The sequence below is a fragment of the Carlito syrichta genome, unplaced genomic scaffold, assembly GCF_000164805.1.
Source record: "Carlito syrichta isolate Samal-C Ts95f unplaced genomic scaffold, Tarsius_syrichta-2.0.1 Scaffold306534, whole genome shotgun sequence".
In the NCBI taxonomy this organism is placed as follows: domain Eukaryota; kingdom Metazoa; phylum Chordata; class Mammalia; order Primates; family Tarsiidae; genus Carlito; species Carlito syrichta.
Genome location: NW_007250630.1, coordinates 997,453 through 1,015,680, shown reverse-complemented (window position 1 = coordinate 1,015,680; position 18,228 = coordinate 997,453). Strand labels below are relative to the sequence as shown.

At 35.8% G+C, this 18,228-nt stretch overlaps 1 protein-coding gene across 1 annotated transcript in view; it reads left to right on the top strand.

Annotated features, from left to right (window-relative positions):
* The window catches only part of AKAP6 (A-kinase anchoring protein 6), a 295,731-nt gene that overhangs the window by 204,240 nt on the left and 73,263 nt on the right, over positions 1-18,228 (top strand). Inside the window, exons 8-9 of the mRNA XM_008063076.2 lie at positions 4,245-4,391; positions 7,454-7,678. Coding sequence (XP_008061267.1) covers positions 4,245-4,391; positions 7,454-7,678 — 372 coding nt within the window. The remainder of the gene's footprint in view (positions 1-4,244; positions 4,392-7,453; positions 7,679-18,228) is intronic.

Below are 18,228 nucleotides of genomic sequence, written 5' to 3'. Positions count from 1 at the left end.
CATCCCTGCATTTTTGTGCAAAAATGCATATGTCCACACATAATCTTTCCAATAGTTTGGTGTTTTGGTGTGTTCCTAGCATTTTCTTTCTTGTTGATAGACTGAGATATATTTTATTTCTTTGGTGTATTTCTCTTTCTATTGTGTGTATAGAAAAGGCAATCTTGCTGGATACAGGTGTTTGTGGTATTAATTTGTACTAAGAAAGATATACATATTTGTGTTTCTAATAACTAGGTCATTTTCCTTGTTTTAACTTGTCCTAATATAAAGTCAACTGAAGCCCAGTTAAAAGTAATATGGTGTAAGATGTAAATACTCAGACCCTTATGACACAGAATCTGACAGACCTATTCTAATAATCAAGAAAATTCTTTAGTTTAATTCTTGTGTTTCTCGTAGCCAAAGCTTTACTCTCTGTTCAGCAATGTCTGGTCTCTTTTCAGCATAACCAACAGAAGCACCATACAAAAGTCTTACAATGGATGTCTTAATCTCTCTGTGTGCTTTTAGAGCATTATTTTGAATTCCATCATGCTGCCTTTTTTCTTTCCTCTTCTGAAGTTTTATTACAACAGCAGAATTCCCAGGGAGCTTTGGGGGCAAGGTTCACATAATATAGCCCTGAAGTTTTGCTTAGGTGGGAGCCATCCCCCAATCCTGGCCATCTTTTGATGATATTTCTATTTCAAAAAGATTCCCTGGATAGAGTCTTAAGCATTAAGTGTATATAGTTTATTTTTTATTTTTTTTATTTACTAGACAGTGAGCATCTACAACCCTTTCATGATGTTTTCTTTCTCTGACCTCACAGTGACAAGGCATCTTGTTCTTTAACATTGAGAGAGGCAGAAAAATGCTTGAGTTGCTCAATGTGTGCCTTCTATACCAGTTTCAAAATGGCTTATTCTTCTGGTTTCCATGGTGACAATTAACACTGTTTCAAGGCATTGTTCCAGTCTCCATTTGGGCAGAATTTTCGGTGTGATTTTTAACAAAAAAAAAAAAAAAAAAAAAGGTTTTGGGGGGGAAAGCCTTTAGCATAACTGTCAAAAAAGTTATCTCAATCAAGTCTTTATGCATTTCTAAAGTATATTTATTTAAGAAATTCCTGTTTTTCCCGGATTTGTTTTATAATTCGATTTTAGCATTTGTACTTTTGAAAAGTAAGTCCTCAATAAGTATTTCGAAAAACTTCTTTAATGCTTAGTTGAAATGGTGAGCTAGTGTTTGTGATTATTTTTTAACTCTTTTTAAAAAGTTATATTTATATTCACAGGAATGGCATTTAGAATAGTAGTGGCCTGTGTCTTTAATTTAGATCATTCACATATCTATTAGGAGGCTTCATTAGTCAAAATTGAATTGGCCGAGCAAATATACTTAATAATGTAAATATGCCCTTTCAAGAGAGTATATTTTATTTTTGACTAGACAGAGAGGCCCACAGCAGGTGCTGTGGGGAAATTAAATACTGGATGCTTATTTACCTTAGCACTCAAGAAAAGCCATCTGACTTTAACTTTGCTAATCTCATTTTTGGCTATTGAAGAATAGTCTATATCATAACATCCCCAGACTACAGGACACAATGGGGCAGTCTCTGCTCACTTACTGCTGTGGATGGAATGAATATGAAGATTAAATTATCTTCTCGCCGCAGGATAAAGTAGCCCTACTTGATAGGATGACGGAGAACTGATAGAGCTGGCAGTTGGTTCTCTGAGTCTAATGCTTCTGAAAAGATGTTAGAGAGAGAAGAGTAAAAACATACTAGCATCTAAAAAAATACCTCTCCTGACATTATTACGAATACAGATTGAGACCCTAAATCAACCCTTGATTCAACCGTCCGAGGGCTTCGAAAATTAAAATAAATATTTTCACCTTAAACTATGTGACATTCAGTACCTTTCATTCACATGCCAATACATCTAACAATCAACTGAATTCTTTTAGCTTTTATAGTTGAAGGCGTTGTCCATCAGTCACATCTTTCATCAGGCTATTTATACAGTAGGCTACGTGGTGACAAAGAGAACATACATAAAGACAAGGCTTTTCTAATATAATAACCTCTTATAATAACTATTGTGGGGACTACTTATATCACATTTCACAAAGAAAATTATTTTATTACATCTAAAATTAAATTAATTGCTTTCTGTATTTTTATTTTTACAAAACTATCATTTTTATGGGACACATGTAAACCGTTCTCTTTCCTGACTGATCTGCTTTATAAGAGCTGTTTAGAGTTGGGGTACAGAGGGGAAATGAGCTTGTCACAAGTTAAAGGGATAACTGGTAGAGGCCACTCCTAGATGGCACAGCCAGAGGACTCCCTCTGTCGATGATTAATACATGTGGCATAAGTAAAATATTTGATTAGGATTCTTCTACCTGTCTGAAATTCTGGTTCCCTCAATGTTATGGGGAAATCTTACCAAATTAACTATGTAAATCTTTGTCAGCTATATCATTTTAGGTGGGATCTGATTACGTAAAGCAGGTTGTCCTCTCCTCCAGTCCTCACTCTGACTAATAGAACACTATCTGGATTTCTAGACTACTTGTTGAGTATTGAATCCAGAAAACTTCAGTGGACAGAGTGTTTAAGTGTGGTAATAATAAGGTCCTGGTTATTGCTTGCCATCAGAAAACACAGTCAGACTTTCTCATGTATCACAGGCCAAATTATAAAAGCACTCCAAAGCAACCCTTGATTTTCTTCACTATGCATATTCATGTAATTTTGGATACTCTAACACCCTGATCAACATTCATTAATAATACGAAATGCTTTAAATCACCTCATTTAAAACATTTTGTTCTGTGATCCACAAATGACTAACATTTGGAGAAGTTTACATAATACAGATGATGTGCATGTTTAGTGTAAATGAAAGATTAAAATATGCAACTAAAAGTATGCAAACATATGCACACAAATACTGAGGATCTATTAACCGGAACACTGATTTCACATCTTCTTTTTCTTTAAACTGCTTCCAATTGTATTTTAGTTTGGGATCTTATATAATATCACACTTTCAAAGTGAATAAAATCACCCAAGTGCTTGGGCATGTTTGAATTTGCTGATTTGCTACTTTGCCTAGACAAAAGGTTTTCTTATTAGATCTGATAGGATGCTTACCTTTGGACAACTTTGATCATTTAAGGTAGAGGAGCAATGCGCCTGTGGACCAAACTTTGGCGTCTCACAGAAGTTTTGGAATTGCCGTTATATTTTGGGAATGTGCTAAAAATATAAAATATGTTTAATATTTTAACTAGAATCATGTTTTTCTACTCAGTGTTGTTTTTACAGATACGATTTAAAAATGTAGCCAGTCATTTATAGTCGTCCATAATATAGGACTGACTATGAAGCTATCCAAATAGAGTTATTTGAAGAAAATCACCATAGTAACTGTCATATTAAACAGCACTTACATTATCTCCAGTAAAACATCTTTTAGGAGAGAATCACTTGGCAGTTTGTTAGAATACAGTATATATTGGGGGAGAGGATTCTGTAATCAACTGTGATGTTTGGAGACTTTTCAGTAATCAATAATGAAGCATAGATTTGTAATCATTCCCAAAACACTCATCTTCTTTTTCCTCTCTCTGTGTACCTTATCTCCAAGTCCACGTGGAGTTTTTAAGTAAAAGAAAAATGAAAACAAAATGTTAACTGAGAATTCAGGGAACTTGCATAATATTTATGAATAATTTTACTTCTATTATTCTGAGCAGTGGGCAACATTCTAGAGCCAAACATTGACCAAAACTAACTGTAACATTAAAGCCCCCATGCCAGGTATTTTCCTATTTGGAATATTTTAAATTAAAGATTAAATGTGTGTATAAACTTTAGTTTATTTTTATTTTTTTCCAGTTTAGGCATTTAAAAAAATTTTTTTTATTTTAAAGATGTGGGGTACAATTCAGGGTTAAGTATACAAATGCTCAGCATGCTAGTTATGCTATTACGTTAGTTTAAAAAGGCAATTAAATGTAATAACTTAGATGTTTGTGTCTCTCTGTGTGTGATATCTATCTTTAACTGTTATCAACAACATTCCCCAACTACTTGAAGCAATTAGGTTTAGCCTCCCCATATATTTTATTGGGAACAAAACTTGTAATACCTATAAGCATCACAAACTCTGTGCTCAAAGATTTTCTAAGAACAACTCTCTTCCTAATGATATCTCTTTCTCTCTTTTCATTTTAGCGATACAGTGTGGAAATGTCCATCAGGCACCTAAAAAAGACAGAGCTGCTTAGTAAGGTTGAAGCTTTGAAGAAAGGTGGCGTTTTACTACCAAATGATCTCCTTGAAAAAGTGGATTCAATTAATGAAAAATGGGAACTGCTTGGGGTATTTGCATTTTTATTACTGTTTGTAGGTTATGTGTACATTTTTTGCGTAGTGAAGTACTCTATCTGTCTGATTTCTAATTTGAGGCACAAATATCTCTCTCTTTCAATTCACTACCTACATTTCAAACAAGCTATTCATGCTATTATGGAGAAAACACTGCTTTTCCTCTTCTGTTGATGTTTTAAAAATTCTGAGCTTGTCTCCTCTCAGATTTTAATAATTTTGGTTCTTTAATACATAAAAAAGTAAGTAAAATATGCCATGTATTATGGGTATGCACCAAGTCAACTATAATACAGTATATCTGATATACACTGACTGTTATGCTTGAATGAATGTTAATAGAATTTATTCTGAAGGTACATGTAAGAGACATCAACTGTTTAACTATTTACTATACCCTTAAGATGAAAAGTGGAGTTGTCACTACAGCTTTCAAGTAACACTAAAGACCCCAAAACAAAGATGCAAATTTGACCCAAATCTGAAGTGCAGAATTAAATCAGTCTGTGTTTTGTGCCTCAATTTCCAGCTCACTTTTAACAAAAGCCAAAAAAAAAGTTTCATGTAATTCATTTCACGCAATGATGGGCTGGGTCTCAGCCAAAGACTGAGATGCAAGAATCTGGCAAAAAGGCAATATAGGGATTCTGTTACCCAGAGACCAGGATGGCACTGTGCAGGAGACAGTACTGTCCTTTTGTTGGAAGACAGCTGAGAGAGAAGTTAAACTGTATTTTTTCATCAGCTTCTCTCCTAAATTGCCTTCACTTCAAATCAAGGGTAAGCTACATTTGTCAATTACCTAAATAATTAATTATAACAGCTAAGTAAAGGTGGTGTCAGCTATGGAACATAATTTTGCATGCCTTCCATTTTTCTGCTGTTAAGATTTTTTTTTAAAGAAATAATACTCCAAAAATATTTTGAATAAAAAGCTCTCCATGTACCTTGATGACTTGGAGGAATTCCAATATGCTGTTTATGCCATGCTTAATCTAGGTGATTAAAAAAAACTGCAAGTTTAAGTCTTTGCTTCTCATCTAAATTCACTACACTCTGCGGTTGTGCAAAGGAACTTAAAATGTTAAAATGTTTAATCTAACCTATTATTACATTGATTTTTAATAATAATTAATGTCTTTCACTTTGTACTTTGATTTAAATCAGAACCTACTAAATTTTACAGAATTACAGATAGGAGAAATGTGGTTAGTGTATGACATTTTAAAAGGTTGTTTACTGAATAGTTAAGAACAGCAACTTTATGTGCTTGATAGATAAGGTGATCATCTGTTTACATTGCATCTTAATATATCTATTGCTAATTTGATAAATAACTAGCAGTCTTTTCAGAAAATTAAAGTATGTCATGTATTTTGCTTCCTCAACAAAAATTTTATATCATCATTACATTGAAAAAAAAAAAAGTCTAGCTATCCCTTGTAAATCAGAGACTTTAAAAATGGTTGCCATTTTGGCAAAAAATGTCATTCAAATACAACATGCAGGTTTTTGATGATTTGGGGAAAGAGTAGGGTGAGGGAAGCTTTTAACAAAACCTGTGCCACACTAACACCACCAGGCATACTGTTTTAATTGGCATGATTACTTTTTAATTGGCATGAAAAAATTAAAGACAAGGATTTTAACTTCTAACAATAGTAAAATAGAGGGATATGGTTTTTAATATTACTTTCATCTAAGGTGAACAGTGTGGAATGGAAATACATTAGAATGAAATGTCAGTGGTGCGTACAGTTTAATCTGTGAAATTTTGTCCCCTGTGCTGCATATTACTCTGTCTCAATTGCATATTAAACAACCCTATCAAGGCAGGCATTGGCATCTGCTGTGCTGACACAAATTGTGAATTAAATGAAATTGATGTCCTCTGTCGTATATTTATGAAGACGGACCATTCTCTGAAGTATTCTGTTTATGAAGAATTTATGATTGCAAACTGTTCCAGAACAAAAAAAGTGGCAATAAATTCTTTTTTGTGACCCTACCCTCCAAGGGCATTGATTTCACCTCCTGCTGCTACTTTTGTTACAGCATAAAAACAATAGCTAAATCTGGATTCCACTGAGGGTCTTCAAATTATCAATATTTGCACCATGAAAATACAAGGGTGTTGCCAAGAAAGGCTATTTTTCTGCTACGAACTCCTAAAGATACTATTTATAGAACACTATACAGCAGATGAATGTTTGTTGACTTAATTTTATTTGTGTTTAAAAGCTTATTTTTGTGGGTTTAATTCATCATTATAGATTAAATCCTATTGATTCTGAGTGCTTTCCACCAAAAAGAAAAAAAAAAGAGCCCTCCCTAATGACACCCTCATGCCATGGTGGTTAATCTAAGTAGACTTCTAAGCATAGTGAACTGGGCATTATTTTAGCACATATATTGCATTAGAAAGTCTAGCAACCACAAATACAAAATGGAAAGAATTATAAGATTGAATAGTTTTCAAGTTAGGTAAAATCAACAACAGCACCAAAGAGGCTACCTTTTTCTTAAATGCCCTCAGTCATATGGTTTGGGGAATTGTACTTAACAAAACTAAAAAAAAAAAAAAAAAAGGATTTTAATTCTCCATGTGCTATCTACTCTTGGCCTCTTTAGTATATTGATTAAACTCAGACTCCTACCTCCTGAACATTTTATGCACATAATTTTTTACTGTAAACTCCTATCATGAGAATTCAAATGAATTTTTATCTGTGACCATGGTGAACTTCGGGCCAAATCTCGTTTCTGCTAAAGAAAGGTGTAAGTGAATGAGTTCTTCTTAGGTGTCCACTGGTAGTCAAAACAACACACACTGTCTGAGAATTCAAATCCTAAATGAAGCTAATCTGAACTAAATGTCAGTAGTAAGGTGGCAGGTACAGCAGGACATTTCCAGGTGGCTCTTGTGACCAACCAAACTATGATGTGTTTTGGTACCTAAGCTAATCTATGTTGGGTTTTTTTGCTGGTATAATGGGGTTTTTTGGTTTGTTTTATTTTTATTTTATTTTTATTTTTTTTTTAATCGGATGCATTAGAAAACCCTAGGAGAGAAGATCCAGGACACAATGGCAGGGCACAGTGGGTCAAGTCCACGTGACCTGATCTCTCCTGAAAGCGGAAGCCTGGTAAGGCAACTGGAGGTCAGGATCAAAGAGCTGAAAGGGTGGCTACGAGATACAGAGCTTTTCATCTTCAATTCCTGTCTGAGACAAGAAAAGGAAAGAACAATGAATGCTGAGAAACAACTGCAATACTTTAAGGTAATAAAAAAACAATCAAAGTTGATAAAAAGCTCTCTTTATGGTAGGGATGAAATATTTATCAAGTACATAAAGTATTATACCCATGTATCTATGTATCACTGTGCACTTAAATGTTTCCTTGAATTTATAGATACCCTCTACATTTCTTATATGCCAACGTCTGTGTGTATATAAAGATGAACATTAAGCATATCCTATACACATTGTATAGAGGAAATCTCTGCTGCTTGTGTGTTTTGTGCAATCTTTTTTTTTTTTTTTTTTTTGAGTTCAGAGTTTCATTCTGTCGCCCAGGCTGGAGTGCAGTAGCACGCTCATGGCCACTGCAGCCTCGACCTGCTGGGCTCAGGCAATTCTTCCACCTCAGCCTTCCAGGTAGCTGTAACTACAGGCACTGGCTACCATACCCAGCTAATTTTTTTTCCTTTTTTTTTTTTTAATTGTAGAGAAGAGGTCTCACCAAGTTGCCCAGGCCAGTCTTGAACACCTGGGCTCAGGCAATCCTGAGATTACAGTGTTGAGATTACAGACTTGAGCCACCGTGCCTGGCCTTGCAATCTTGTTGAAGGAGGACTTTGGTAAATTAAAAGCAGATCAGCAGACACTAAAGATTACTGAGAACTCTGAAAGACAGACCTAAATGTTCTATAAATAACTTGGTTAAAAATACTTCCATAAATTGATATGATAAAGGCACATGATCTAATTGAAGGCCTTTAACGCTAACAAAAGGAAACATAGTTTTTACATATGAAAGAGCCAACTAATTATGGAGGGAAGAAATAAAGTAAAAGAGGATCCTATATTACAGGCATATTCCATTGTAGAACATGCCAACCTTACCAACACAGCTGTGTTCATATTCACTGTATGTACAGGAAGAGGCGTTTTCCTTAGTTTGTTTCTATTGTTTACACTATATCTATTTAAAAGCAGTTTAATAGTAACATGTTTTCCCTCATTGCCTAAGTTAGCCCATACTGCTTAAACCCTCCCAAAGACGCAGTCATTATTTGGGTCCTGGCTGGTGTTAGCCTGGGATTTGGGAGAAGTAGAAAATGAACTTGGTGGCAAGACATCTTCCATCATGAAAGAGGAGGAAGAGGAAAACCAATAAGAAAAAAAGTTCTTGGAACCAAGCAACCATTTTTTCTAGGACCAGATTTTATTCCTTCTACCCTGTCTTACAATCATCTAGAAATCCTGTCAGAGAATTTAGTCACACTTCCCTCTACCAAACAAACAGGCTCGTCTTGCTTATAAACCAAGAGGGGGCACCCTTAAAGGTAAGACCACAGAACTTTCCAGTAAATCACCTGCATGTCATACCTAGAAATTGCTTTGGTTGAAAGCCTCCTCTTCTGCCATTTAATTGACAAGACCAAATGAAAAGTTAAATGAAAGTGTCTTGTCAAGGCAAATAGGTTTTATGGTCTAAAATCTAATACCAGACAATCTGGTATTCATATCTACTTATCTTACCCTAACTTTCATGGCAGGGAGATGGAGTCTTCAGACATTTCCTTTTTTGTTATTTAAACTTAGTATGTACTTTATAAAGCATCTTGGCAATTAGTGGTCTGAATGTTGTGAAATATATTTTTTCTCTATTGCATTTTTATTGCAGCTGGACCCAGCTTTGGGATTAGATCAAATCCCAGTCCAGTTCTGTAATCCTTGCTCATGTTTCCTGTACGAACCCTTTCTCATTTTCTTTCACTATAAAATGGGTTTCCAGTAGTATTTATTTCACTTGGTTATGATATGTTCACATATGTAAATTATTTCTACTGGTGGTGCATTCATAAGGGATAGAAATCTCTTAACATTAAAAGCCCAAAGATATCACCAATAATAATTGGAAACAACAGCAGGATGTTTATTACAATTATTTATCAACCTAAGTACCCACAAATATCTATCTCAAACATAGATATTTGAAAGCAACTTTTTTTTTTTGAGTTGAAGTCTCACTCTTTGTCGCTCAGGATAGAATGCAGTGGCACGCTCACAGCCACCGCAGTCTTGACCTAGCTGGGATCAGGTGAACTTTCTGCCTCAGCCTCCCCGGTAGCTGTAACTACAGATGTATGCCACCACGCCCAGCTAGCTTTTGTGATTTACTGTAGAGATGAGGTCTCACCAAGTTGCCCAGGCTGGTCTCGAACCCCCAGGCTCAGGCAATCCTCCTGCCTTGGCCTTGTAATTCCAAAGTGCTAGAATTACAGGCTGAGCCACCGTACCCGGCTGAAAACAACTTTTTAAAAAACATTCGCTATTATTGTAGATGGAAGCATGAGCAGTTCTGCATTAATTTTGTTCTTGCTTCTAAAAAAAACATTAACTTCATGCTTTAGCTTTGTACAGTGACATCAACATCATTTTCAGCAAGGTCCTAGTAACAAATTTCGAAGGATTTAAAAGACAGAAAGAAAGAGAGAGAGTACAAGATAGAGTTTATGTACCAGAGCAAGCAGTCTTTAGGCTTCCGGACATTAGTATATTAAAAAAAAAAAAAAGAAAATTCCTAGCATTCTAGACTTTTGCTAAAGTTGCACTAACACTTTCTAGCCACTAGGTGAATAGTCACTACATCTGATTCATTATTTACTAAGTGCATATTTGTACCTGAAAATGATTATGAAGTTTTTTATTTCAAAAATACCACAGAGACATAACATGCCTTTTTCTATTTTATTTCTCTTCTTCAAATATATATTGTTTTTTATGTTTTCAGTGTCACTACTGTATTCATTCAACCAACTGCTTCTATACCCCACTCTATTTAGCCATATATATAAAATAAATAAAATAATATAATAAACAAAGATTTTCCTACCCTAAACAAAGGCAGGACCTTGGCAATAACATTTATTGAACACTGGGAGTCCCCATCCCCATGCCATCTCCCGCTTTCCTCCCCTGAGGCAATCATGATCCTAAACGCCATATTCATTATTCTTTGCTTTCTTTTTAAAGGAAAGAATACTTTTAATTTTAGTTGTTTTTAACTTTATTTAAAAGGTAATCATGTCGTAAGTTATTTTTAGGACTTCCTTCTTGGTTTAATATTCTAATGCCTGATTCATTCATGTTGTTGTGTATGGCTATAATTCACTTACTTTGACAGCTGCATACTGTTCTATATGACTATATGCATGTGTTTCATTTCATCCTAATAATAACCCTATGAGGCTGCTGTTTGGATCCTGATTTTGCAGATATGGAAATAGGCACAGGGTGGTTAAGCTTTGTGTGTCCAAGATAATGAGTGGCAGAATAAGGGTTTAAATCTAGGACTGTCTGAATTTAAAGTACATTCTCTGAACTTGATATTACTGAGTGTCCTTCCACACCAGGTGACTCACAGAGAAGAGCCCAGCAGAACCTACTCTCATTGTTTCTTTATGGTAGATTTATCAGTCACTATTTTCAGCAATTTGACCAGAATAGCAACTTATTTTAACTATTGAAGGTTGGGGGAAGGTGTTAATATATTTGTGTAGGTTTTTGTTTTGCATTTTTGAACTATATCAGTTGATGCTTCTTCACTGTGTGTCATTTTTCAGTGAAACTTTTTTCAACTTTCTGAGATTATGAAGCTCTGATGATTTTTCTTTATGACCTGAAACAACTATTCTAAAGTCGACTTTGAGGAGTTTGATCAGATAAACTAAGGGGATCTAGCACGAAACACTTTTTTTTGTTTGTTTTTAAAGAGAATTTTATCCATGTCTGTTGGAATAAATGTCTTTTTTAGACAGAATTTTAAATATTTTTGAGCTATTCACTCTTAGTGCTTAGTGTACGATTAATCAAATGTTCTGTGATTTACAACATTCATTGGAAGAACAGAAGCAAATGTTTGTAATACAATAATAATGTAATACAAACCACAGATCCAAAGAACAGATACCTTCTGCCTTTCTAAGTGATAAAAGAACTCAATTAGGAGAGTCATTAAAGAGCCTTTTTACATGTGGGGAACTCTTTGCCATGCTCTGCCTTTTCTGTGGGTTCCCAGACATCTCCTGCCATCTCTGTTCACACAGAAGAGGACAGGCTTTATCTACAGGATTTAGCTTTGTGATTCTCTGTTCTGTAAATTCTCAGACTTTTAACAGAACAGCATTCCATTATATGACACCAAGATAATGGTAGATAACCCACAGTGCACTATCCAGGAGAATAGGAGGGAGGGTGCTGCATATAAAAAGGAAGACCCACCACTTTGTAGGTGGAACTGCGCTTCCTTCTCATAACTTGGTCTGGAATGAGAAAAAGGATCAGGATCCTACGTTTTCAGAAAAAGGGAAAAAGCAATTGTGGAATTGTTGTTCTTTCTTTAAAGCAATAAGTGTGCTAAATATGGGAATAGACATAAGAGAAAATTCTACTCAATAAAGAAAGAGTCAAAGACCAGCAAGAGGGAAGAAACATGAAGGTGTGAACCAAGAACCCTGGGACAGAAATGCAAAATTGTCGTCCGTCCGGGCTTGGTGACTCAAGCCTGTAGTTCCAGCACTTTGGGAGGCAAGAGGACTACCTGAGCTCAGGGGTTCGAGACCAGCCTGGGCAACTTGGTGAGACCTCATCTCTACAATACATAAAAAAATAAGCCAGGTATGGTAGCGCGCCTGTAGTTCCAGCAACTTGGAAGGCTGAGGCAGAAGGATCACCTGAGCCCAGCAGGTTGAAGCTGCGTTGGCCATGAGCGTGCCACTGCACTCCAGTCTGGGCAACAGAGAGACTCCGACTCAAAAAAAAAAAAAAAAATTGCCAAGGAGTGAACACACTCTGACAATAAAATGTAGGAGAGTATGGCAGGCATTTAACGAGCCCAGCTGACAAAGGGTCCCTTAGAGCTGTATGTGTACAGCTTCTGCCATTGACTGGAAAACACTACTTTTTAATGATGACCTTTCGGAGACAAAAGAATATAATTACTTAATCATGTGTTCCTTGTAGCCTGTAACCAAATTCATTATTATAAAGACTCAGATTGGAGAGAAATTATTCATTAAAGAAGAAGCTAAAAGCAGGCCACAGCAGGACCTGGACCCAGAATCAGCCTGGGAAGGGAACATTTAGACCTGTTACGAGACTTTGTCAAGAAGGCGAGTGAGTGGATTAGATTTGGTAAATTTGTCAATGATTAATGTTCCAAATTTACTTAGTCACTTAAATTTGACCAAGTACTTTTATGCATGTTCTTATACTTAAAACATACACTAATTATGTAAGTTGAGGATTATGATCATCTTCTTATACGTGTTATGAATGAAGAACTTGAGCCCCAGAAAGGTAATTTGAGTAATGTGACTTGTTTGAATCCACACAGCAACCAGTAGTAGAGACAGAGCAAAAACAATTGTCTTTGGGTACAAATTCCAGTACTCCCCCATCCTGTCATTCACTGACCTTTCAAATAAACATTGAAACTTTATTTTACTCTAAATCAGAGGTTGACAAACATTTTATGTAAAGGCCAGATAATAATATAATCTCTGTTGCAATTACTCAGCCTGCCGTCATAGTGCAAAAGCAGCCACAGACAATATGTAAATGAATAAATATGACTGTGTTCAATAAAACTAATTTACAAAACTGTTTACAAAAGCAGAGCAGTGGGCTGGATTTGACCCACAGGCCATAGTTTCCTGACCCTGCTCTAGATTACGAAAATTATTATAAACATGGGAATGACTACTGTCTGCACCTCCTTTAAGGAAAGATCATGCTAAAACTGGATTCAGAGGACAAAAAGTTCTCTTAATCATTGCAACTACAACAACTAATAACTTACTGAATACTCACTGAACACTCAGTGCATTCATATGAGGCACAGTTTCTAAATGTTTACCTTTATTCACTTATTTAATCCTTATCATCATCCTAAGTCAGGTTGTATTACTATCCCCTATATATAGATAAGAAAACTGAGGTGGAGAAAATTGAAGTAACTTACTCAAGGTCATACAGTTATTAAGCGATACAGCCAATAGTCAGACCTCAAAACTGTTCCAGAATTTGCCATTATGTAGATTCAACAGTCCTTAGGCCAAAGATCTATTTTTGGAAAGAGAAAAATGCATTAACTGGTAGCTTACTCTATTGTTCTTTATCCCATTTCTGAATACTTGACAGCCAGCTGGAGAAAGTCAGTAAGTCAATATTTTAAATCTTGAAAATGAAAATTTATAGAGTAGGGCTTTTAAAAGGATTTCAAATTAACCATGAATGTGCAGCATTACCTAGTAATTACTCTGAAAAGGAATACCACTGATGTACTTTTCCAAAATAAAGAAATAAAAGAGCTAAATAGTACACATGCTTTAAGAAATATTTCCTCAAATCTCAATGCATAACTTCCGGAAATAAAAATAAGACTAATCTCATCAAGACATAAATGGGAGAATTTCTTGTGTACACTATAACCAATCTCAAATAGCACCATAAATAATCCCAATTCCTCAGAACCCACATTTTCAAGGAGATTAGGTTGAAAGACAGGCAAGAATATTTTAGAAGTTTTGACATATGAGAAAAATAGCCAGGGTTCCTATAGGTGCCTGGATCATACCTACTGTTCTCTCCTGGAACCTTTACAAACTTTGTAATGATGTTGTTGTCAAACCTGCAAACAAAGAATTACAGTAACTCAACCTTACCGTAACAAAAGCATGCAAAACATTCAGCATCTACAGATGTCAAACAGGATTTAATCCTTTTTTTAAAAGTCCCCGGCTAGAGTACAGCGGCACAGTCACACAGCTGACTTACTGCAGCCTCAGTCTCCTGGGCTCAGGCAATCCTTCCACCTCAGCCTCCTGAGTAGCTGGGACTGCAGGTGCACACCACCAAGTCTGGCTACTTTTAAAATTTTTCTGTAGAGACATTGTCTCGCTATTTTGCACAGGCTTGTCTCCAACTCCTGGACTCAACTAGTCCTGGTGCCTTGGTCTTCCAAAGAGCTGGGATTACAGGCATGAGCCACCATGCCCAGCCAGATTTAATCCTTTCTATATGTCATAGATAATTTTTAAAAAAACAACAACTATTATATTAACCAAGCATGTTTATCGAAATAAAACCATGTATGTTGAATCAAAATCCTTTATCAGATTTTTTCCTACCACATATTTAAAAACCCATTACCTAACACTTCTTGGGAAATAATTTTAAGTAAGTGGATGCAATTCAGAACTGCTTAGAAAGAAAAGAAAAAATTGGCTGGGTTAAGGTTGAAATTCAAATATAGATTTAAATAAATGTTATTCTCACTACTGTCTGGGGGTGGAGGGAAGACCCTTTTACAGGCAGTCCTGGTGCAGCTTTCTAAAATAAAAGAAACTAGAACAAAGGCCCAATTCTTTCTAGTACATGTTTTGCTAGAAGAAGATGCTGAATGATTCCTATGACGTGGGGAGTTCTGCCCTTGATTTGAGGATGCAAAGATACAGCTGTGTACTCATTCATATATCATTTGTACTACTGCTATCAGGCAAACCAGATTTGTGGAAGTCAAGGGTTGTCATGCTAATCTAGGAAGACGAGAAAGAGATCTCATTTCCTTGAAACTCAGACAACTGCATTTAGGCTCTGAAACCAGAGTAATGAATGTTTCTATTCTTAATTGACCTCTTAATATTACATAAACGTTATTTTCTTGGTTAATAAATTCAAATAAGGAAGAAAGTGGGAGAACAGAATTGCAAAGTTATCTCCATGCTCTCTAGCTAAGTATAGGATCAGAATAGTGAGACTGATCCACCATAGTGTTGGGGCGTAAGCTTGTGGGTTCCAGATGCTTAGGTTTACCCTGGTTCTACTTCTTTCTGATCAATGATCTTCCTTAATGCCCCAGGTTTCTCCTTTCAAAAATGGGGATAATAACAGCAGTTGCCTTAAGGAGTGGTTATGAGGACTAAATGAGATATTATATATGAAAACTGCTTAAAATAGAGCCTGCCTAATAAAAGCTCAATATATTTTAATAATCAGCATTATAACTACTACAGTATGAACCTATGCTTTTAAAAAAGTATTTGTATTTAATACAGCAGGGTTATAGTAAATAGGTAAAGCATATTCCTTGGGATTTCATTTACTTTGCTTAGCTGTATGAAAATAGATAATTCAGAAATTGAATTATCTATTAATTGGATCATACCTATTGCCATCTAGGTAAAATCACAAGAAAATTCTTTTTTCCTCCTAAGACTAGAAAAAAAGAAGGTAGTAAGTATACCTCCCAAGTTTTCTCTTTGACCTGTGAAAGGGAAACCTCCTTGAGGGGTGCCAAAAACGAAGTCTCAGATGATTAAGGGTGGGCCTCTACATTACTTTTCAGCTTTTTGGCCAAGATGGCAAACCAGTTACTTGGAGTGAATTCTCTATTCCACCTTCTGTCTCTCTGACTTTATTTTGTAAACCCTCCTTTTACATATTCTTATATCCCCGGGATTATTACTCTATACACATGCACAGTTAGATCTTGAACTGCCAATCATCTTCTGTAACTTTACTATGTCATTCTTTTATAACTGACCAATTAATAGTATTTATCGGGTGTCTTCGCTAGGTTCTGTTAGCTGGCAACATTATATAGCTAGAACTTTTCAGCTGTGTAATCTCAGGTAAATAGTTTATCTTTGCCTAATTCTTTGTTTGTAAATTTAGGTTTTTGGATCGAAAGGATTCCCTTCAACTCTAGCATTGTGTGATTCTGAGACAGCCATCTTTTCCATTGGTAAATTTATAGATGCCATTTAATTTCTCTAAACGACACTTTCAGTTTGGCACAAAACTTCTGGTGGATCCAGTCAATTCTGTATACGAGGATTTATGTTTACTTCATTGAAAATGATGCTTCGAAAGGACAAAAGCATCTTTTGAAGCAAAGTTGCCATGTTATTGCCTTTGGCACCACAGTAGCAGCCTTTCTCCTTGTATGGGGAGCCTTTCTCCCCATTTCCTTTCAAACATTATAATGTCTTATAACTTGAATACAGATGCTAGCCTAAAATGAGGAAGGAAAAAGTCTTCCTAGCTATGAATTTCAGTCGGGATGGCAGTAATGATAATATGAATATATTTTTATTGATTTATAAGTCAAAAGGGACTTGTTTGATTGAGTCACTTTTAAAGTAGAAAAAAAAGCCGGGCTCGGTGGCTCAGCCTGTAATACCGCGACTTTGGGAGGCTGAGGTGAGTGGATTGCCTGAGCCCGTGGGTTCGAGACCCGCCTGGGCAGGCAAGACCTCATCTCTACAATAAATCCAAAAATTAGCTGGGCGTGGTAGTGTGCGCCTATAGTTCCAGTTACTTGGAAGGCTGAGCCAGAAGGATCGCCGGAGCCCAGCAGGTTGAGGCTGCGGTGGCTGGGAGCGGCCACTGCACTCCAGTCTGGGCAACAGAGTGAGACTCCAACTCAAAAAAATAAAATAAAATAAAATAAAGTAGAAAAAAATAAGGTTGAGTGTGGTGGTTCACGCCTATAATCTTAGCACTTTGGGAGACCGAGGCAGGAAGATTACTTGAGCCCAGGAGTTTGAGACCAGCCTAGACAATGTAGTGAGTGAAACTTCATCACCACAAAAAATAAAAATAAACTAGCCAGACATGGTGGCACATACCTGTAGTCCCAACTATTCAGGAAGCTTAGGCTGAAGGAACGCCTAAGTCCAGGAGAGTAAGGCTGCAGTAAGTCATGGTTCTGTCACTGCGCTCCAGTCTGGGCGATAGGGTGAGACCCTGACTCAAAAGTGAGTAAATAAAGCAGGAAAAAAATACATCAGTGAACTGCTGGCACAGTGATGACAAGCAAATGTACAGGTCTATAAGAAATGGAAGATAGAAAACTCTTGGTTAAAATTAATTACTAAGTTGAAGTGATGGAGGATTTGAATCTAACAGAACTAACCAGAAACCCTAGGGCTAGCCTATTCCTTTCTTATCTCTTAAGTCATTTGAAACCCTTCACAATATGAATAAAGACTCAATATATTCTTGCCTGTCCTTTTGTTCTTAATTTTCAGCATTATATTATTTTAGGCAAGTTGTTTATAAACTGTATCCTAACCAAATCTGAAAGTCTATATCTTTTAATAAGAATATTAAGCCCATTCACATATATTTTCTTGATTAAGATTATGGATTTCTTCATCTCATCACATTCTGCCATTTATTCATTCAATAAGTATGTATTGGACACTTACCATGTGGCAAGCCTTGGGCTGGGTTTTAGAAATACATAACGGTTACACTGTAGTCTTTTAAAAATATTTTGCTATATGGAGCATTGCTTTGTTCATTTTCACAGAAGTGAATTAGAAGGTGGTTTTTTTTTTTTGAAAAAACTTTTCCTTTGTTTAAAATATAAGAACAAATCAGTTTCCTTTTAATGCCATTTAAAGACAAAATATTGGGCTTGCTTTTTTCTGTATCTTCTGACTTATTTCTCCATTTTTATTGATACAATTTCGGATCTGATTATTATCTATTATTTTACTAATATAATCGCATACTTTTTCATATCTTCAAAA